The sequence below is a fragment of the Tachysurus fulvidraco genome, chromosome 15 (genome assembly GCF_022655615.1).
Source record: "Tachysurus fulvidraco isolate hzauxx_2018 chromosome 15, HZAU_PFXX_2.0, whole genome shotgun sequence".
Classification (NCBI taxonomy): Eukaryota; Metazoa; Chordata; class Actinopteri; order Siluriformes; family Bagridae; genus Tachysurus; species Tachysurus fulvidraco.
In genome coordinates this window covers 9,140,159-9,164,473 of record NC_062532.1, presented here as the reverse complement: position 1 = coordinate 9,164,473, position 24,315 = coordinate 9,140,159, and the positions used below count along the sequence as shown (strand labels likewise).

Genomic DNA, 24,315 nt, shown 5'->3' with positions numbered 1-24,315 from the left:
TATCCTACTGAACAAGCCAGAGGTAACGGTGGCAAGGAAAAACTCCCTGAGGTGATATGAGGAAGAAACCTTGAGAGGAACCAGAAATGGAAGGAAACCCATCCTTCTCTGGGTGACACTGGACAGTAAAATGTAAATGTAAATAATGTCATTTCTACAACAGTTTGTAATAGTGCAACCGAGAGCTCCTGAGGAACTAATGGGTCAGCACAAACTCTTCACCATAAAATCAACTCTAATTCCCTCCTGCTAAAGTCTTCAAGTGATTCCTGATAAAGACCAGGCCATACAGATGATTGATGCAACAATGGTTCAAAGAAGGCATGAGACTCTCTGAGTGGCCCCATCCACAACAATCCCATGAGTCACTGGCTGACCATACAGATCAATCCCCAGCAGTGTCAGTTTTTATTAACTAAAATTAAAAGTCTAGCTTCTGAACAGTTCACTGCAGAGGTTAGTGAGGATGTCATACACATCTGTTTAGCCTTCTGTTGCTAATTGGTCTCAGTTGTCCCTCTAATGGTTTTAATTTCATTGGTGGTACTTATTTAGCTATCAAGCAGCCATGTAAATGGGGCAGACGTATTTATGGATTTTCATTTATTTCATGTAAAACTACGTTATAAATTAACTTTGTTCACATGAGCTATTCATGTTGTGGCTTTGTCTTGATTATAGTGGATTAAACAACATGACTGCAAAATATCCCTATTCACTCGTTTCCCTGAACACAACAAAGAAAAGAGTCCATTGTTGGGGTGGCTGAGGTCCTTTACAATCTTCCTGACCCTGGTAACGCACCGCGTGCTGTAGATGTCCTGCATGTCAGGGAGCTCGGTGTGGATGTTACATGCAGCTGAATGCACCACCCTCTGGAGGGCTCGTCTGTCCTGCATGGTGCTGTTCCCGAACCAGGAAGTGATGCTACCCGTCAGGACGCTCTCAATGGTGCAAGTGTAGAAATTCTTTAGCACCTAAGAGGGTAGTTTAAAGTCCCTTAATCGTCTCATATGGTACAGAAGCTGCCAGGCCTTCTTCACCAGGGTGTTGATGTGACAGGACCAAAACAGGTCCTGTGTGATGTGAACACCCAGGTACCGGAAACTGTCCACTCTCTCCACTAGGGGCTCCATTGATGTTTAGCGGTTGGTATGACTACATATGCACCAGTAGTGTCTGTGACTGTATGGATCTATTTGACTATCTTGTCCAGGTTCAAAACTGGAATTGTAATATACTGTATGTGCGGACATTCTCCAGAGATATCTGCTGCTTTGCCTAAGATTTTACTTCATTTGGCTAAGACCTAAAAAAATCTAAGACTTCAAGAACTCTTCAGACATTTAAGCTTTATCCTCTATCCATATCTGAATGCATGCTCCAATATGGCAGCAAATTTTGTAACTGAGTTGTGCCTGGGGACACATTAAAGGATTGTATTTTTGTCTAACAAGGAACCAAATGTAGCAGTAGTCTCTTTTTTTAGAAGTGATTATTATGAAAATAGTGTCAGCCATTTGTATATATTGCATGCCATCAAACTCCATGATTAGTGTAAATTGCTAGCTAACAGGTATGTCATTATTGTTCATGTGTGTTTTAAACTTTTTATCTGTAGTTGTGTTTTGTGCTTACCTATTTAGCGTGTGGCTAAGTGACATTGCAGCAGGTTTCTGGCTTTGGGTTCTGAATGATCATCTTGGACGTTTGCTTTTCATGTGTGCTTGGGACAAAGAACTCCTAGGATACCATACTGTGTTAAGCGACTGTTATTTTCTCTTTAGTGACTGATCATCAGCACCAAGCGAGACCGGCTGGTCGGGTTGTCTGACTGGGCCAGGAGTTAACCGGGAGAAGCACATGTACCACCTTGAGTCTTTAAAAAAAAAAATTTGGTTGTTTTATATTTTTTTCATGGTTCAGTTGCCCTTTTTTTTCCTTTTCTCAATAATGTTTTTGTTCATTTTGTTTTTGTGATAATTAAACCAGATTCAGATTGTGTTATTCTGTTTATTTTATTGTCGGTTGTTTATTCAGGCTGCAGTTGTTGGCAGAGGTGCATCCAGCAACTGTACATGACTGGTTTGGGTGTTTGTTTGTTTTTTGTTATTGGCACCTGCTGTTCTGATTAATGTAATGTTTTAGTTTTTATTTTTATGAGAGGGAATTTATTTATTTTTAAGTATTATTTATTTATTTTTATGAGAGAGAGAGAGTGTGTGTGTGTGTGTGTGTGTGTGTGTGTGTGTGTGTGTGTGTGTGTGTGTGTGTGTGTGTGTGTGTGTGTGTGTGTGTGTGTGTGTGTGAAAAACAAATTGTGTCTTCTTTCTCTTCAGAATTGGAGTGGCCAGCTACAGCAAGTGTGTTTTTCTGCGTGTTAGTGGTGGTACTTCTGGCATATAATATAAGGGTGAGTCCCCAGTAGTAGGCCTCCAGGGTAGCATAGTTGGCTATTTAGGCTAGCAGCCCAGATTTAGTATATACCCCACCTTGCTTCAGCAAGTAGATGAGTGAGAGTTTAGGACTGTTATCTATTTTTCTGTTTTTCACACGCATGCATTCCACCACACGAAGAAAGCCACTTTTTCTATCTAAAAATATAAGGATGTATTTATTGTCTAGTTTAATTCTAGTTTAGTAAAAAAAAATTGTGGTGAGAAAAATGATATTTATATATATTTTGATTGTAAAATCTAAGTCCCCTATAAATAAGATCACCCATTTATAGACAAACGTCTACTTTTCTTAACAAAAACAGGTTCTGCTATTCTATTCTATGTAATGTTAGGTTCAACTGTATTACAATTGTCTGAGAAAAAGTACAGTGAAATGCAGTTAGCATTCAGCATTCTGAAATTAATAAACGTTAGAAGTTAAATGAAATAAATATGTGTACAGATCATAATAAATAGTATGATGCACACATAATTGAGAGTTATGGTGCAATAAGAAGCATGATACATGCAGTATGAGAAAATGCATATGTAAAATGATTAAAGTAATGCAAATAGCAAGAATCTGCAAATAATATAACCTTCTATGCTGACGAAGCCCACTTTTTTAATGTTTATATATAATCTTTAATGGTCCCCCATGACACAGCCCAAAACCCCTTTAGAACTGTAGGATTTAATCATTACAACCAGTTCCAGTCCAGCCAAGCTCAGTTAACCCTGTCTAACACTAAGGAGGGCAATATTTTAACAGCTTTCTCCTCATTTAAATCTTGGGCTCCTGAGCTGCTCAGATTGTCCTGGAACTTCACTGCTGTCATTGCTGGTGATATGTGAAAAAGAGCTGGCTTATAAGGAATGTGTTTGCAAATAATGTGACCCACCAGTGACAGGAAAGGTGTAAGGTTCATACGTGAATGGAGAAAAAAAAAACAGATTTAGACTGTAGAATGTTTCACTGTTTGATTCACACCCAGACACTGACAAATGAATGAAGGACAAAATGGAAACGAGGGCCTTTTAAGGCCACCAGCAACAACTGCAAGCCGCTATTGACAGTAAAAGTCACAGGGTAATTAAAGTCTAATGAATGAGTTCATCATCATCATCATCATCATCATACACATCCATGCTTACATGCATGTATGCATCTGCTCATACACACAAACACACAGACACAGACACCCACCCACACACAAACACACACACGCACACACACACACACACACACACACACACACACACACACACACACACACACACACACACACACACACACACACACACACACACACACACACACACACACACACATGCACACGCACACACACACACACACACACACACACACACACACACACACACACACACACACACACACACGTAAAAACATCTTACTATCCTTGTGAGGACTTCCTATTGTCATAATTGGGAATGCATCTAATTAATTGTATACTTATATTAAAACCTGAACCTGAACCATGTTAACCAAATATGTCAGATATTCCTGGTGACAAACAGTTGTCAAGCTACATAATAAATCTTTTCACTTTACATAAAAATAAAAGAGATTTCCATGAAACATCAGACTTACTGTAGTTTATTCTTTTGAGAGTCACATTTGTTTCTTAACATATACAGAAATACACATATTTTTCTCCTTAAATCCCCAGTGTTGCTGTAGTACACCAGGTGTCTGCAGTGAGTCATATGTATGCTGTATCTTGCCTCCAGCTGAGAGAGAACTCCTGATGGGCAGAAAGAACTGACAGGGTAAACCGTTCCAGACAGCATTTGGGCACAAGAGAGATTAATAAAACAGAGAATAAAAAAGTTATTCTTGAAGGTTTATTCAGGCTGAATTTTGAGTTGCCTTTCTTCATTGAGTGCCACAAAAATGTATCTATTCTTTTTTTAATTCTTTGAACGAGTAATCATTTCTAATACAGTGTTACTTTAGCATCTACTATCAACAATTACCCAACAATTTATCAATACATGTAATCTCTGATTACCCTTTGCTGTTCTTAGATCACACATTCTTAGAACAAACATGCATATTTTCTCATTTCTTGTGTTCCGATCAGCATGACCTACTATCAGCAAATTATTTTATAAACACATTTGACAGCAGCTGTATGTATGATGTCTTAAATCACAGCATGACTATTCCTAGATGTGCACAGGAAGCAAAGACAGCATTCATGATTTATAACCCAGACTGAACTTGCTGTGAATTCAGAGAATGCTCTGTTACAAGTGTGTACATACAGTACATGCTAGCTAACAATTCCAGTTATAAATGATCACCAACCAGAGTTGGAGTTTGGATCTATCACCTACTAGAACATAGCAATGGAATATAAACTCTGTATATAATCACTAAGACACAAATTATTTGTTTTGACTCTTTTTCCAGTTGTATTTAGGCCTGCTGGTAAAAAAAAAACTTTGCTGTCTTTATTTCTTTCCATATATTTCACAGTTATATTAGCTGAAAGAAAACAAAACTATAGAATAAAGAAAGGCTTTAGTGAATAAACTTTTTTGTACCATAGATTCAGTGGTAGCTGTTCTGTAGGGGAACATGTCCATATAAATCAAGCACTCATTCCTTCCAACTCCATATATTTTAGATTTCATTTAAAAACGGTTAAATGATTTAAAAATGGTTAAAAGTTAAGTACATCTAAATCACCCTGATAGTATATGTTTGGAATTGCTTCTATACTAGGATAAAAATCTTCACTAGTTGGCTAGAGTAGTGCAGTGTGGTATGATGTTTCTCATGTAACAAATTAATTAAACAAAGGTTAAAGTATGGATATGGTTGTTTGGGAGCCCACATTGCTATTAAAAAACACATATTGCTTACACATATTTCACAACAAGCAATTCCAAATGTATATAAGCTCCTATATTCACAGGTATAGTTAGTCATATATGAGGGGCCTTTTAGGAGATGTAGTGATATTTGGGTGCACTATCTATCCAGGATCCTTGGAAACATTCCTAAATCACCCCACCTCCCATTTTTTTGTTACCCCTATTTCCTGTACCTACTATAATGCTGGAAGGAAAACATGCATGTCTGGGAAGCCAGTAATCACTATGAACTGTGTAAAATGTCAATACCCTCTATAAACTGTTTAACTAAAATACATCTATCTTGGCCTAATGTGAACAAAAACATGCTTCCGTAAAAAAAATATTAAAATACATATTCTTCTTCTTGTTATTCTAGCACAGTTGGCACCAGAAGCTGTAGGCATGCCAGTCTGTGCCAGTGGTGCAGAGCTCCGCCACTCGCATGTAAACAGCAGGGAAATTGCTGGCATTGTGCTTCCCCATACACAGACCCTAATGAGGAGAGAGTCACTTGGTACAACCCAACACGTGCTGAGTGAGCACTTGTTCTGCTGACAGTTGGTTGAAGATGTGGTCTAGTGGCAAACATGCATGAACCTTTGACCTTAGACAAGCTGTCTGACACCTTAACTGTGCTTTTATTTTACAAAGATATTTAAAGAGTTTTAATCTGCATATTCTGTTCACTAGTTAATGAATTAACAAATAACCCATTTTGATGTGGCATTACAGTTTTTTACAATCACTGTGACAGTTTTTTCAATACATTTAAAAAGTTTTATAAACTCTTAACACGGTTTTCTAAACTCTTAACACTCTTAATCCGTCTTTGTGGGCTATACAATTAACACATTTCTTGTTGCTTTGATACAAAATGCATACAATTAACACCAATTTAAAATGCTTGAACTTCTTTTACACACAAGCTCAACCAAGACCAAAACAATGTAATTTTACAGTCACATTTACAAATGCTTTCACACTGTATGTCAGAACAGATAACATCATGTTCTAAACATAACTTATATAGGCTATAGTCAAAGTCAACAGCTGTTCATATTGGGAATTGAAACATAAATATATTCCCTATATTTTATTCTATTGCTAATGAGAAACAGCTTATTGCAGTTATGTAAATATATAAATCACAGCTGATTCCTATCTAGGAACCACACTCAGGTGGTGAGGTTTTTCAATCGCATGATCACATGTTCTAAAAGAGGATTCTTTGGGCTGATCTTGTGCTGAAAAGGAACAATATAGAGCAACACAAAGAGAGAGAGAGAGAGAGAGAGAGAGAGAGAGAGAGAGAGAGAGAGAGAGAGAGAGAGAGAGAGAGAGAGAGAGAGAGAGAAAGAGAGGCTGGTGAACGAGTCCAGCCAAATCTCAGCCGGGACACAGTGGCATCCATTGTCCGTATTTTCAGAGAAACCAACAGGTAGGATATTGCTTCTCCTACAGCAAAGTGTAAATATTTTTACCATTTACTGTATTAGAGTGACTGTATGCCTCCAGTCTCTAATGTGTAACTGTATTTTGTCCCTCTAAGGATTCAACGTCTACCTCCCTCAGGGGGCAGAGGAAAGCTCTAGAATGAAGAACAGGAACTTGCTATTGTCAATATGGTGACTGTTGAAAATGAAATAAAACTGAAGGACATTCAGTCTAGAGCTGTAGAGGACAACCTTGTCTTTGGGAACATTGCAGCAATCAGCATAACAACCATTTTTCAGACTCTAGCTAAACACAGAGTCTGAATGAAACAACTATATAAAGTTCCTTTTGAAAGGAACAGTGAGTGCATCAAAGAACTCTGTCACCAATACGTCCAGGTAAGGTTATGCAATTCCACTATTCCTGTGCAGTCACAGCCTGGTTTGACGCCCATCCAAGGATGATGTCCCATTTCCTTGCCCCTTACTCCCCTTTCCTCAACCCCATTGAGGAGTTTTTCTCAGCCTGGAGATGGAAGGTTTTTGACCATCGTTCATATGACCAAATGTCCCTCCTGGATGCAATGGATGCTGCATGTCAAGACCTCACAGCTGAACACTGCCAGGGGTGGATAAGGCATGCCAAAAGATTCTTTCCTGAGAAGATATCAGGTGTGATGTGGTTGAGAACATGTAGCCAAATGCAGACCGGGCAGATTACTTTGTTTTTTTATTATAATTCCGGTGCTTTCTCTGTTTGTGTATCTTGCAGTAATGTCCTTTTGCAGATAAAGTCTTTACGGCAGCAATTCTGTGTCTGTATTTTTTATTTTTTTTTACATAAACTGTACATTTTATAAAGCTACTCTGAGATGGTCATTCATTTTTTGTATTGAATTTCTGCAGTAAACTCAACAAAACAAAAATGTAGAGAGGCTTCAAAAGAAACTACAGTGCAAAACACAATCTATGACCAATACAATAAACTGTCTATTGTATAAGGGCAGACCTGACACATAAAGTAATGCAGTTTCTGTTATTTCAGCTGATGAAAGTGTTTTTTGTTTTGTCATTGTGTTATGATTGACTAAATGTTCCTGTTGGAAGAGAACATGTGTTAGTGTTTTGAATAATTATTTGCTTTTGAAACATGTTTGCAGTGTTTTGTTGACATAGTGTATTGTGTTAGTTTATTATTGTATTTTGAAAATTTGTTTTGGGGTTTAGTGTACAATGTGTGATTTTGAGCATGAAATTAACTGTTTTGCCAATTGTGTGTTTTAGGTGTATTGGTGTGTTAAGAGTTTAGGAAACTTGTTAAATGTATTGAAAAAATAGCCATTGTAAAAAACTGTAAAACAGATTCATTTACAAATACCCAATATGCAGTTATCTTAATATCTGTTTTATCAATGCATTCTTGTCACAATTTGAAAGGGAAAGAATCTGTTGGGACATTCTGGTCCAACTACTAATGGTTAAGAGGTCTTAGGTCAGTACTGCATAAGTATTAAGTATGATCTTAAGTAAGTACTACTAAATTCTGTCCTGAGACTATTTTCCAAATCCACACTGGCAGATTGTTGTATTGCTGTAACACATTATTGTATAAATATTTGTAATTAATAAGATATATTCTTAAATCCCACACTTGATCTAAAAAATAAACTTGATACATAAAACACTATTTAACCATTCATAGATTTAAAAATTAAAAAGCTTAGAATACAGTAGTAAGATTACCTGTTTATCTAAAGCCACCCTACTGCTACGACAGTTCTCCAGTTGTGCCTAGAGTATATTCATCCAAAAACACACACAGACACAGACACACACACACACACACACACACACTCACACACACAGTTGTAATTATATGCATCTAAACACATACTGTATGGTACTGATGCACATGTAAGCCATACTTGACAGGGCTGTTAATTTTTCTGTACTCTTGGCCCAGATTCCTCCCTTTTTTCATTATCCTTCCTTCCACAGTGGCCAGTTGCTGAGATTTGAGACAGGTGTGAGTGGAGCAGAACAATTTCAGCTGTTGAGGCTTTACTGAGTGACCAATGGCTGGACGAGGACGGGATAAGCAAGAGCAATGGAGTTAGAAATTTGGCATGATAGCATTGATTTGCAGGAGCTAAGTAGTTTTACAGGCCTCCCTGTTGGCTGATCAACTCCCTAAGCTGTCAGAATGAATAGCAATCTGAAGAGGCCTTTAGAAAAGAGTCACTTTTGGTCATGGAGTACCACTGCCCTGAACATTTTGTGTTTTCCCTGCTTCCAGCTCACCTGATTAAATTCTATGGTATGTATAAAAAGGAGACCCAATGGACTTCTCAAGAAAATGAGTGGAATCATGAGTCATCACTAAGCAGCTTGAATGTTCACCCCATTAATCAGTGATGGGGCATTCTGGTTCTTTTATTCTGTGGGGCTATTTTGATATGGGTTGATTCCATCGGTCTTCTTAAAGGTAGGGTCTCCGATTTTTGAAAGCCAATGTTGACATATAAAATCACCAAAACAAACACGCCCCTAACCCAATTGGGTCCCACCCCTGTACTGATAGCTCCGCCCACATAGACATACATAACCCAGGCAACCAATGGAAAGAAACGTGTATTTATCATAGCTGAAGGGAAGAACAATACGATTGCAGATAAACAAACAAGCAAAAATGACACACAAGCATAATCATACAAAGGACGGTATATATTAGTTCTGTCTAACAAAGCAAAACCAACGTTACTCACCTATCGAGAAGGAAAAAAGCAATCTCAGCAACTTAAGTAAAGTTGGCCACATATTCACAGATTGGAGTTTCCCAAGTCAATAACTCCTGAGCTAAACTCTTTTTAACCAAAGAAACCATGTGAACTATTATTATTATTATTATTAGTAGTAGTAGTAGTAGTAGTAGTAGTAGTAGTAGTAGTAGTGGTAGTGGTGGTGGTGGTTGTAGTAGTACTAGTAATTGTGCTAGAGATTATAGCTGTTCTAGATTAAAATACAATGCTCAAATTATTGCTTTTTAAATGCTCTAAAAATGTGACTTTTCCTCCCTCTAGTGGTGAATTATTATTTGCGCCAATCCATGGCAGGTCACTGTTCAAAACAACTGACCCATTTCAGTGTTACCAGAATAGACGGTGTTCCTCGTTTTTTTGTTTTTTTTTTTTGTTTTTTTTTACTGTTTGCACAAATACAGTAGCTCCAACAAATGTCCCAATTATGCTTTTCAGAGTGTACAAATCAGCAATTGTGGGAAAACGCTAAGCTTAAGGAACCACTTTTAGAGTTTAGAAACTAGAAACCTAATAACGTTTTTGGAATCTCTCTCTCTCTCTCTCTCTCTCTCTCTCTCTCTCTCTCTCTCTCTCTCTCTCTCTCTCTCTCTCTTGGAGACCATTCGAAGATCATGCCGTCTTTGAACGACCATTGCCTCGGTCAGCTTTGTGCTCGGGTCTTTATCAGTGAACCTTAAGACTTAAGACTTCGGCAGGAACAAATGAGTTTTTTCTACAATGAACTCAGAAATCACACTGACCTTTTAGTTCCTCGGGAGCTCTTGGTTGTACGACTCCACTTGACTACAAAATGTTGTAAAAAGGACATTATTTATATTCACATAATTACCATCCAGAGTCACCTAAATGAGGATGGGTTCCTTTCTGAACTTGGTTTCCCTCACGGTTACTTTTCACTCAGGGACTTTTTTCTTTATCACTGTTGCCTCAGGTTTGCTCATTAGGGATAAATGTTAGAAATAAATATTTTATTTAAAAATATTTTAAACTTATTTTTTTATTATTCTATACTTCTGTACAGCTGCATTGAGACAAAGTCCATTGTTAAAACTGCTATAAATATAAATTAAATAAAAAAAAATATATCAATGTTAAGCCGTGTCATTTAGTTAATTAGATAAATACATTATTTGTGCTGATAGTAGTAGTTATATTGGATATGTAACATACTTATATTTAATTCGAGAACATGTACTTTACTCAGGTATTATTTGAAATATGTTATCAATGTATTTTCATGGTGAAAACATCCCAATCCGGCAACCCAATCCCTGCCCTTGGCATGTACTCTTCAGTACCATGGAAAGCGCCACAGGTCCAGATTTTCGACTACAAAAGAGACCCCGAATTCCAAACTGAATATAAATATACTGTATAATGCACTACATAAGATGTAAGGCTACACATTAAACCTTATATAGGCTACAGAACATGTAGACTATACGTAGAGAAAATTTGCTCTTGGGTCTCCAATTTCCCCTATGTTGTACAAATCACAATATTACACAATTGTACATAGTAACACTGTGGTGTTTGTATCTTAATATGGTTAACGTGCTTGCTATCCGTAGTCCAGATATTTCAAACGCTTGGCTAGGTCTACTCTTTTACTATGTTATTCTATTTGAAGAACCTGCAGTTATTTGTCTATTTAATTATGCGATGAAATAATACAGCACTGTTGCTTTAAAACGTGTCGACTCCTGGAGCTCTCGCTCTCTCTCTCTCTCTCTCTCTCTCTCTCTCTCTCTCTCTCTCTCTCTCTCTCTCTCTCTCTCTCTCTCTCTCGTTTGGTGTGAAATGTGACTGCATCCCTGTATCCCTCCTGTCAAAGCTACAGGACATCTAGCTAGCTGCACGGTGGAAACATTGGTGGTAGAAAGCGCATGAATGCTGAAACAAGTGTAGCGTTTGATACCGAATTATATAACTCGCCACTGATCATTGAAAAAAAAGTGTGTGAAACTTCATTTCGCATTTACACAGTTGAAAACAGGCGTCTGGAGGAACGTTTTACGAGCAGATTGAGGAAAAAAATACGAAGAATCCACCTCGGAGACCAAGGAAAGCTCTTTAGAAGAGCGTTGTTCTTGCGGTTGGTGCGCGCGACTTTCCCTGAAGTACAAGCTTTACGCATAATGTCGAGGAAAAAGGCTTCAAAGGGCAAAGGCGGCAGTGCGAGCCCTTCTACAACCAAAGACAACAGTAACAAATCGGGTAAAAGTGGCCTGGTGGTTGGAGTTCAGGCTAATGGAGTGGTGCATCCGAGCCGACCATCTGTCAGCAGTAGTGAATTTTACGACGTCGCTTTCAAGGTGAGCAACAATGAAATACGTAGCTCAATCTGAGAAATAAAGGTTTTATCCACCACCTTTTGTCTAGGCCACTTTGTTTTGTCTCTCTAAGGCAACCTCCAAAAGTTTTTTTATGGAACCCTACAGCAGATTTCTCTTATACAACACATTTCCAGGTTGAGCCTCTTTAGGCATCTAGAACCTTTAAATGGCCACAGATCTCTTGAGGACCCTAGGAATAGTTTTTGACAACAGTCATGTTGTTCTCATGAGTTTTTTCTTATAAGCTACTGTGTATATGAAAAATAATTTTATGATGACTGTAGGTTTTTACTAGTTCACTGCACACTTACTGTTTTACAACATTACTTTTCATAGTTTTGAGTTGGTGTAAATATATTAATAAGGATTAAAAATAAGTTTTAAATATTTGTCTTAATGAGTCTTAAGAGGATAATCATAACAACCAGTTTTCACTGGGGTAAACAGAATTTAAGCCAATTCAATGTAATTTTATCACACTGCTGTACTATTGTTACAACAGGTTGCCTGAAAACTGATTTGAGATTTGTTGTTATTTTTAAAGGGATGCATAGTTTAGAATCGTGTTTATTTCCAGCTTATTTGCATTGTTGGATATTTTGCTTAAGTGGTTTATTAAGATCATAATCAAGTAGCATTTATATTTTACATTTTAAGTCGTTATTTGTATAAAGTTTTTTTGATGTCTCCCTTACTCTCAATTTAGCACAAGATTTGATTGGTTGAAAGAGTGATCAACACCAGCTTGTCTAAAACAATCCATACACTTATCAGCTACAGGCAGTGTTTTAAAGATTAGCAAGCACCTGTGAGCACACAATATTTGCTACACATGTTGTGAGCAGATGCAGAAGTGAGATAACTGAGGTTTAAGGCTGTGTGTAATTGACCGTGGCTGCTGGGTACATTGCCAGATCCTGCAGAGTGCAAACAGCACATCCAACAGCTGTGTCAATATGCCACATATTTTGAAACACAAAGTGCAATGACTTCAAACAGTTACAGGTGGAGAATTACAAATGCAGATCGCCCACAACAATCAAAGCCAATTAATGTGCAATCAAAAATAAATCACAGTGAGCATAATGGAATCAAAATTCAGTTTGCATAATATCAAAGTTAATTATACAAGTATTTCAGTAAGAAGCAATCTATATAAACCCACAACTGAAATTTGGCACAGACTTGTTCTAGGTTTGCCAATTGTTTTTTTTTTAATCAGATAGTCTTATCTGCACAGGCTGGTTGCAGGACCTGTAACAGGATACACACAGCAAAGCTACAGTCCATACTGAAAGTCATGATAATGACCTGTTCCTTACAAAGGCTACACCTTTCAGAGAGTGTTTTCTCAATGTAGGGAACCACAATTTTTCAGAATCAAAAACAAGTGTCCCAGTTTAACAATCAACAAATGGATTAAATAAAAAACTTTCCCTTGCTACCAATATTTTATTCTAACAGCTGCAGTTTATTTAGCATGATGACCAAAGCATTACTTCTCTCTTTTTAATATTTTTTGTCATACATTACAAATGTAGCCTAATATTTGCCCTGTTGGTAACACATTGATTTCCACCATGACGTTTTTTAATTCAGTACAAAATAACACAAAGAATCTTTAAAAGTGACAAATTTCAAAGTAAGTCATTCCCATTGAAACAACTGTTGTACACATACAACAATGTTAATTGTCTTGTGTAGGCGTTCTCATTTCATATGGAAAACAGCCCAAAACACACCATAATTTGCATCCCATAAGAGACCTACAATAAATGACTGCAATTCAAGTATCATGATTTTCTTAATTATTAAATATAAAAAACAGTATATTGTAAGGTGTGTGTACCATGGAAATAAAAACGATATCCTTCAGTCTGTTGGTGAATGACATGGAGCTATTTTGTTAGTTCAGTTGCATGATTAAATACTGTAGTGCAAATAATACATTTGCTGAACTCATGACAAACAATCTTTATCATACAGCTGGCAGCAATGAAACAAGCTGCCCTCTGTGTGTAACCCAAAATAAACTTTATTAAACCACAGTTTTTGATTCATTCAAGTTTGATACATACAGTATAATATTGATAAGTCTCAGAAAAGAGCAGATGTTTTGAATAAGGTAATTGCATAGCAGTCTCAGGACCCTTAAGGTTTGCCTGCCCTAAGAAACTGTTCACAACCCCATAGATGTATCAAAAAGGCAGGAAGGGGAAAATGGGAATAACAAAACGTAATTGTGGACATGGGACTCAAAGATCTAAAATTGCCATGGTGGATCGGGTTGTAGACATCCACATTAAAATAAAAAAGAGCAAACAAAAATGTTCATATATGCATAGTTTGGGAGTTTTGAACAGTTTAAACTGAGTAAGATTAGAAGCAATAACTTCTAAGTGTCATGTTGGTGTTTCACCATATGAGCATATGGAAGGAGCAAAATATGGATGGGATGTGTGGAAAAGTGAATAAGTTGCCTTTGAACAGGGACATTCCATTATTTTCTGTCTGTTTTACTGTAATCTTATATACGGTAAGAAAGAATTTGTTTATGATTTTAGAAAATGGACTGATAAGGAAATGAGAAAGAAATCACAAGATAAAAGATTATTAAAAAAGAAAAAATAGGAAGAGAAAGGATGGAAGAGCAGGACCAATTGCAAGAGATGGATGGTGGTGAAGAGGTGTGAAATAAACCTTCAATATGGTTAGAGGAAACAGATGGAACAGACATTTTGGTGTCTGAAACTGATGAGACCACTCACACTTACCCAGCTAACCCAATAAGTTTAATCACATTAATGCCCACTGCATTCTCTATCTGCAGGATGGAGAAGAACACACAACTGCCTGAACTGTTGGAAGCCTTTATCATCAACACTCATAAGTCTCATAAGTTGCTATTCAGATGTATTTGATAGCAAAGTAAAGAAATTAGTAGTCAAACACAGATTGGTGGTCTTCAGATCAAGAAGTAAAAAATGAGGAAGAAATTACATTGAGATTCATTCAAATAAATAAATGATAAACTGAATTTATATTAAAGATGCAGATTGCTCAATCATTTATGATACTTAAAATAACCTCTGTTATTTTCTCACTGTTTCACTGTTCATGTTACATCCTTAATAAACTGTGCGATTACAACTGGCCCAACGTTGCATGTCCCATCCATGTTTTGCTAACACTGAAAAGGGTTAAACAACACACACTGTACATACATACATAGATCAACCAATCAGCCATTACATTACAACCACTGCACACAACCTCTGCACTATTAAGGCATGCAATCTACAAGACCTCTGAAAGGCTCTTGTGGTATTTGGCACCAAGAGGTTAGCAGCAGATCCTTTAAGTTGCAAGGTGGAACCTTTGTGCATCAAACAGGTTTGCAGTGTGACAAGGCTGTGTTACCCTGATAAAAGAGGCTGTGGCAAATTAGAGAATACCATTGCCATGTGTACTTGGTTGTACTACTGTAGGTCTGCAACAGTGTTTAGGTAGTTTTTATGTTTCAAAGTAATGCCTACATGAATGCCTAAGGTTTCCAAGCAGAATAGTGCCCAGTTCACCACACTGCATCCTCCAGCTTGTCTTCTTCCCATACTGCATACTGGTGTCATCTCTTCCCCACATAGGTGATGCATGCATACTCAGCCATGATGAAAAAGAAAATGTGATTCATCAGACCAGTCTTCATTGCTCAAAGTGATTCATCAACCCGGACTTCCATTGCTTCATTTTTCAGTTCTGATGCTCAAATGCCCATTGTGGACAATTTCAGAGGTGGACAGTGCAGCCTGGTGACAGGGTAATGGGCACCTAAGGCTCACTGATGTACCCATGACCCTGTCCCCAGGTAATCAGTTGTCCTTCCTTAGTTCACGTTTGGATTTTACTAACCACTGCATACCAGGAACCCCCCACAGGGCCTGTTTTGGAGATGCATTGATTTGGATCCTTATAATCAGTGGTCCCCAACCCCAGGCTGCGGACCAAATGGTACCGGGCCGCCCAAGGAACATTAAATTATTTCCATTTTATTTACTGTGGTGTATTTCTCTCGGGTTTGTGCGACTTTCCATGGACGAGAGGTTAACCGGGAGCTGAGAGATGTCACCTAAAGCCGCACCAATACCGTGCATGCGCAAAATATCATGATATCGGGCCAGGTTTAGGTGATGTCTGGAGCTGAGCGGCTGCAAGTGGCAGTGGCGTTGTAGCTTTGGTGGAGAGAAGGTGTGTATCACTCTTCTCTCTGTTCACCGGTACTTTCTCATGTTTAACAGTGCTTGGTGTACGTGTATATTGTGTTTGCTCAAATTTAACCCACAAATTAGCAAAAATGAGCACGAAACAGACGTCGTTAGAAAGTTAGAAACTCTGCCGGTGTTCTGGATCAAAGTCATGGCGGAATACCCTGAGATTGCCACCACAGCACTTAAATCCCTATTGCCATTTCTGACATGCTATCTGTGTGAAGCGGGTTTTTCTGCAGGGACAGGAACCAAAACAAAACAATGGAATAAACTGAACATAAGCAACACACTTCAGGTGTCATTGTCTCCTATTACCCCAGATGGAACCGTCTGAGTGCAAAGAAACAAGCTCAGGGTTCTCATTGATTTAGCGTTGTAGTCAGTTAAAAAGGCATGTTTAAATACAATTAAATTAAAATGATTAATTTTTATTTAATTGTATAGCCGCCACCACCCACCCCCAGCGGGCCGCAGTAAAATGATCAAACATTGACCAGTCTGCGGCGAAAAAAAGGTTGGGGACCACTGCTTATACTGACCAATTTTCATATTCACTTGCTGTTTAATATTTACAGGTGCCAATGTTGTAACATAATCAATATTACTCACATTTATTATATACAGATGTACCATAAGATATAAATATTAAATGAACAAATTATATTTAATGTAAATAACTTGCAACCAGGCAAAATGTAAAACAAAGATGCTTTCTATCCTCTTCTGTGCTTTTGTGTTCTTTTATAATTCACATTTTCAATTTGGGACTTGACAACTGGCAACACATGAACAATTCTGAAGCTACCTCAGCTAGAAAAATACGAGCACAGAGCTAGATTATAAATGTCACTCCCCTGTGGTGCCACTTGTGCAACTGTTGACAAGTTTATTTCTGACTTGGTGAGAACATGAAAAATTGGCATATGCCCAACCAAATCAGCAACATGCCATGTTATACACTGTCCCTCATTCCCATTGGTTTCATAATCCAAGAGCAAGAGCAAATTACCACTTATAAATAATTTACATAGTGTATATTTACATTTACATGTATGGCATTTAGCAGACACCCTTATCTAGAGTGACATTTTATTTCAGTTTATACAACTGAGCAATAGATTAAGGGCCTTGCTCAGGAACCCAGCAGTGGCAGCTTGGTGGAGCTGGGAATCGAACTTACGACCTTCCGATCAGTAGAAGATAAGCCTTCCAGACAATATTTTTGAAAAGTTATCATCTAATGTAAAATTAAGCTCTTTCTTGGCAGACAGTGTAACGTTTCCTTTTCTTAAAAAAAAATTACACTTTTATTTAAGAAAATGAAAGCGCCAGTGTTTCTTTTGGGTCTTTGGGGTAGTTTAAGGTTAAGGTTAGATTTATGGTGTATGGATGCAAAGCATAAATTAGTTAAGTCAATGAGATTTCCTCATGAACAGTAAGGTGTGTGTGTGTGTGTGTGTGTGTGTGTGTGTGTGTGTGTGTGTGTGTGTGTGTGTGTGTGTGTGTGTGTGTGTGTGTGTGTGTGTGTGTGTGTGTGTGTAGTCAGCACTAATGAGTTGTCTTTGCCCCAGGTGATGCTGGTAGGCGACTCAGGAGTAGGAAAGACCTGTCTGCTAGTGCGCTTCAAGGATGGAGCATTTCTGGCTGGCAGCTTTATTTCTACTGTGGGAATTGACTTTAGGGTAAGTGTGACATACACAGACACGAGAAATTGAAAAAAGTTGGAGATGCTGATTTATTAAAAAGGTATTTCAGAATTAGTTTTTTTTTTTTTTATTTTGCTAACATTGATTTAGAGCTTCCACTGGTCTTTGAAAGCTATTGGCCTGTTTTATAATTAAGTTAAATTAATTCAATTATTTAAGGAACTATCAGTAACTATCAGTAATGTTGTGCGTTAAATGACATGACACTAAAAGAATTTAATTTAGTAAAACTGCTATTTTTGATATCTTTATCATGTTAATAAAATCACTCTGTTTATTGTTTTCTGATATGGTAAGTTTAGATTTAGCATTAATATAAACTTGTAGAATTGCCCAAGGGATGTCCAGCATATCAGAATAATAATTTTATGTCCTTCCCAATGTTTCCTCTGAAATGTCTGGTTTTCTCCCACTTCCCAAAGACATCTGAGTAGGGAAATTAGTTACTTTAACTTGCTACTAAATGATTACATAAATGTAGTGTACAGCATTTCACAGAAGTGAGTACACCCCTCACATTTTTGTAAATATTTTATTATATCTTTTCATGTGACAACACCGAAGAAATGACACTTTGCTAAAATGTAAAGCTTGTATAACAGTAGCCATTAATGTCATAACCGCTGGTCACAAAAGTGAGTACACCCCTAGGAGAAAATGTCCAAATTGGGCCCAATAAGCCATTTTCTCTCCCCGGTGTCATGTGACTCGTTAGTGTTACAAGGTCTCAGGTGTGAATGGAGAGCAGGTGTGTTAAATTTGGAGTTATCGCTCTCACACTCTTATACTGGTCACTGGAAGTTCAACATGGAACCTCATGGCAAAGAACTCAATGAGAAGCTGAAAAAAAGAATTGTTGCTCTCCATATAGATGGTGTAGGTTATAAGAAGTTTGGCAAGAACCGGAAACTGAGCTGCAGCACGGACCTAGATAAACTTATTATTCAAGTGTGTCTTGCCTACTGTCAAGCATGGTGGTGGGAGTGTCATGGTCTGGGGCTGCAAGAGTGCTGCTGGCACTGTGAAGCTACAGTTCATTGAGGGAACCATGAATGCTAACATGTACTGTGACCTACTGAAGCAGAGCATGATCCCCTCCCTTCAAGGACTGGACTGCATTCTGGGATGTACTCCAACAAGATAACAACCCTAAACACACCTCCAAGACAACCACTGCCTTGCTAAAGAAGTTGAGAATAAAGGTGATGGACTGGCCAAGCATGTCTCCAGACCTAAACCCTAATGAGCATCTGTGCAGCATCTTTAAACAGAAGGTGGTGGAGAGCAAGGTCTCTAACATCCACCAGCTCCATGATGTCATCATGGATGAGTAGAAGAGGACTCCAGTGGCAAACTGTAAAGCTCTGGTGAACTCTATGCCAAAGAGGGTTAAGGCAGTGCTGGAAAAAATGGTGGCCACGTAAAATATTGACACTTTGTGCCCAATTTGGACATTTTCACTAAAATGGATGTGTTTAGTTATTTAGAGGGGACAGAAAATTTACACTGTATACTCACTACATTACATTGTACCAAAAAGTGTAATTTCTTCAGTGTTGTCACATGAAAAATATTTACAAAAATGGGAAAGGTGTACTCACTTCTGTGAGATACTGTATGTGTGAATGGTGGCATTTAGTGAATGGAATACTATTTGAAATGTATCCCCTGATTGTGCCTCACAGTAAGTGTTACTACTTCAGTTATTAGGGCATATATTTCATTTATATGTGTCGGACAGAATCAGTTTCCTTTTCAGTTTCCTTTTCATGTGCATTAAAATCAGGGTATAATACCATTCTGCATTATTAATCAAATCACTGTTGCTGTGAAATACAAAACAGTGTGTGACTTGTTTGCTTGTAGGAAGTATTAGACTTACAATTATTTATTTGGCTTATGCCACATTTTAAATATATTCATTTTTCAAATTTACAGTAACTGGCAAAATAAAGTGCTACAGAAGCCAATTCGGGGTCACAAATTTAAGTGTCTACTTACTGAAATAAGTATATTGGAGCTGAGAGAGAATCAGAGAATCACAATAGAAATTGCTCGCACTACTATGTTAAACTAAAGTTGAACAGTCCCACGTTATGTTGAAGCACAAAATGTAATGTTTTTGCATATATATATATATATATATATATATATATATATATATATATATATATATATATATATATATATATATATATATATATATATATATATATTTGAATAATGGTTGCACAATCAGGTTAATGCATTTCTTGCTCTATTCCATTAACAGGCTGAAAGTTCTACTTTATTGTACTTCGCAGCAAGACTCGTTTAAATAATGTTGCCTTGGTGCTTTTGTGTGATTTGTAAGCTACACACACACACAATCCCAATGCTACCTGTGCATGTGTGTAGAATCACAGAGAAGGTTGAAGGGTGGACAGACCTGGGAGAATTGCTACTTGAGCACAAAGAACTGGTGAAAAAAATAATACGCCACATGGCGTGTGTGTGTGGGCGAGTGTGTTTGAGAGTGTACAATGGAACAGACTTTTCTGAACAGCGTGTGCAGTGGGCTGGTCATAAAGTACCGATAGGGGAGGTAGGACCTGCTAAAAATATAATTAGAGATGGACGCATCCTCTGTAAAAGAGAAACTATATCTCAGTGGGCTTTAAAGAGGTTTCCTCAAGGAACCAGTTTACTTTTTAATGAAAGATTGTGCCATACACTGATGAGTTACACAATCTTAGCTGTAAAACGTAAAAACAATATTAGCTTGCCATGAGACATTACTAAAAATAAAATACACCAGTTAATTTTAGTGATACAGCAATGGGAAAGCTGTGCCAATGTATTTAGTTTGGTAAATAATTAATTCAACTATTTTGTTGCTGCAAACATTTTAATGAATAGAATCCTATTAGCAGTATGACATCAGCTCTCCCATTTAGTGCAAATGAACACATTGTGGGATTTGTTCACTTCTATTTTGCACAGCTTTGTGTCTCAAGATACAAGAATGTTTTAAGAAAGTTTGGGGTGAGTGAATGGTGGTCTTAGGAGATTTGGTTAATGTTAATGGTATGTTATTTATAAAAAGGTCGCTGGGTAGGGTTGCCACCCGTCCCGTGAAATACGGAATCGTCCCGTATTTACAGGCAAAATGACACGTCCCGTATCAAATCAATACGGGATGCGATTTGTCCCGTATTTTACATAGGTCCACATTATACAGCATCCCATGCAAATCACCCCACCCGCATTGTGTGGAGACGCATCCTATTCTGCCCCTGACTGGGTAATACTCGTTGCCATCGTTGGTTTGATTGGTTTGTTTTAGGGTTACGGGCCGTGAATCACGGTCAGTCAGAGTCCGAGGAGGGCGTGACGCCGCCTCGCCGGTTCTTTTGACAGAGTTTGAAAGACAAACAGCTTCTCAGTGCTGCACGGAGTGACAAGTACACTTATAAAAGAAAGTAGGCCTGACATGCTCCAATACTGCACACTACTACTTCTGGTCCGCTTATATCCACTGATACACTGATATACATCCACTGATGTTATGATGTTCATGGAAGATCTTTTGCAAGTTTGCAAGTTATAATTACTAAGTTATGGATCTGTTAATTTAATAATAAGTTAATAAAATATGGTTCACATCTCACAAGTGCCTCCAAAAGCTTATTTTTTTGTGTTCTCAGTCACACTTTGTTGGCGTATATTTATTATTGTCATAGCTGTGTATTCAATATGACCACTTAAGTTGTGATAGTGAGAGACTGAGTGCATCTGTTCACACTGATTTCAATAGCAGATATCTTATTATAATCTTATTATCTTATTATAATGTCCATTAGTATCAATCTTAATATTTTTATGAATACATGTTTTAAGTTATCCACCACTGGCACGCCATCGGGACTGGGGTCATCGTGGCCCCGAGGGGTGTGGTCCCCGCTGTGGCAGGCGTCCCTTAAGGGCTCTTAAGAAAGGCATTTACCCCTACATGCTCCAGGGCAGTGTTGTAATGTAACAGAGTAAAAATACTAATTTTACGTATCTGTACTTTACTTCGCTATTTAAATTTGTCAAGTTTCACTTTTACTCCACTACATTTCCTAGATAAAATGTATACTTTTACTCCGTTATATTTCCAATAAGGATCTTCGTTACTCGTTACTACAAAATAAAATCAGAAGAAATGTGTGCGACTGCAATAAGGGAGGTTTGGCGAATCACTGCTCCTAGATTGCATTAAAAGGTGACTTTCACTTCTACCAAAGTCTTTTTCTAGTATGATATTTGTACTTTTACTCAAGTATTGCTTTCTAATACTTTATACAACACTGCTCCAGGGGTACCTTGCAAGCTATGATAGAATGTGTATACAGAATTAGCTTGAACTTGGCAATATACAGTAGATAACGATCATTGTTACACCAAATACACACAAATAAGAAAATATAAGTGACGAGCAGTTCAGGTCTTATAGATAGTAGAATTATGTTAAAAAACTTCTTGCAGCATTTTGGATGAAATGAACACATATACAAAAATAAAAATAAAAATAAATATACACAGCAACCCTGACCAGGTTAAATTAATATCCTTTGTGCAACATGCATGTTCCTATACACAAACGAGCCATTGTAAAGAGATAATCAATATTATTCACCTTTCATTAATGAATACGAACCATTCAGCAATAACCTTAAAACCACTGACAGGAGAGATGAATAACATTAAATATTTTATTACAGTGGCACTTGTCAAAGGTTGGTATAAATTTGACAGCAAGTGCTTATGCAGGATGATGGCCTAGTCTGATGATTCACAATTTCGTTTAATTTATTTCCTGTGGAAGAGATGGCAGCAGAAGAAGGTAAGCTGGCACTATGATGATCTGGCCATGTTTCTGATGGGAAACTGTATTGTTATTGCAGTGTTTATTCTTCTTCATACTTTAATTTTCGAATAAAAATGTTTGGATCTTAGGAATCATAGGAACAGGAAGACAGACATACAGTAAGAATAAATATAGATTTGACTTTTTTACTAAGCTTTATGCACATAGTCTAGATGCTACCACTTCAGGTTCTGATTATCCAACTCTAGCAAATTCTTCCTTCAGCCATCTGTGTCTGGGTACCCAAGGCCACATATAGGCTACAAGAGATTTCTTTCCATAGCAAACCATGGCAACAGCAATCCTTTTCCAACAGCACTTGCATTTACCCCAAAAGGTATAAGCTCATGGCCTGAACATGTTTTTTTTTTTCTTAAACGCAACAGAAAAATATCCATTTTTCCATTTTTTTTATATTTTCACCATTTATTGTCAGCTGTTTTTCAAACAAAAATCATTATGATATTTTATTACCAATATTTTTGACAAAGTATAAAATTCTCAAGTATCCTTTCTGAAAAATGTTTCTTCCTATTTTACCTTCAATATTTTTTTCTGAAGTAACTATATCCTGTCTCTGCTTGTCTACAGAAAATGGATGTCACCTAAACTGCTTGACATTACTGAAATATATTCCATTCATCTAGGATGTAATTCCATTTGTAAATCATTTACAAAAGTGATCACATGTCTCCTCGCTGAAAGCCCTCTAGAGGATGGTGGTACTGTCATTGTGTTTGCAACTCTTGTTTCTTAGGCAACCATTCTACAGTCTTTGCTACAAAAGCACTTCTTTTAGTGCATAACCATTAGATGAAACTGCACATCTTCAAAATGATATACATCAGTCTATGTTAAACTCATAGTAAATAAATATGACAATTATCATAGTAAGATAAGAAAATCAAAGCTTATTTTATTTGCTTTAATATGAATTGCGATGTTTACCATATGTGATAATACTGTAACATTATTTCCAGCAAATTTCCAGCAGTAGTAAACATTTATATCACTGCAATGCTAAGTCTTGATGGAAGTGCTTTGAGCTAATTCAATAGGAACCATGCATGTAGATTAAACTATCATTTTAAATATATCAGAAATTATTCTTCAAGCACAAATGGGGAATTTTAGGCTTTTATATTAAGCATTGGCTGAATGTGAGACATGGAATAATATTCAGCGTGAAATCAAATTTGAATAGATGAATTTTATGTTTAATAATATCTTTTTGCATAATATACATGTTTCTTAATCAACATGAGTCAATCTTAACATGAGTCAATGTTTACCAGTCACTGAATGATTACTTCTAATTTCCACGCAATGAATGAAATATCCATTTCAATTCCATAACAGTAGGCTCCCAATTGCCATGACAACCATAACCAATGGCTGAAATATATGTGTCTATAAGGCTTGGACAAAGAGTGTGACACCCTTAAACAGTATTAAACTGTATCTTCTACAGCGATATTTTCTTTACAGGGTGCTATTGTATTCACTGTATTTACTGATCATACTGTAGTTATAGACTGAAT

The 24,315-nt window shown here is 37.2% G+C and overlaps 1 protein-coding gene across 1 annotated transcript in view; it reads left to right on the top strand.

Annotated features, from left to right (window-relative positions):
- Positions 1-11,367: 11,367 nt before the first annotated feature.
- The window catches only part of LOC113639632 (ras-related protein Rab-26-like), a 61,713-nt gene continuing 48,765 nt past the window's right edge, over positions 11,368-24,315 (top strand). Inside the window, exons 1-2 of the mRNA XM_027141627.2 lie at positions 11,368-11,891; positions 17,749-17,859. Coding sequence (XP_026997428.1) covers positions 11,463-11,891; positions 17,749-17,859 — 540 coding nt within the window. The 5' untranslated portion in view covers positions 11,368-11,462. The remainder of the gene's footprint in view (positions 11,892-17,748; positions 17,860-24,315) is intronic.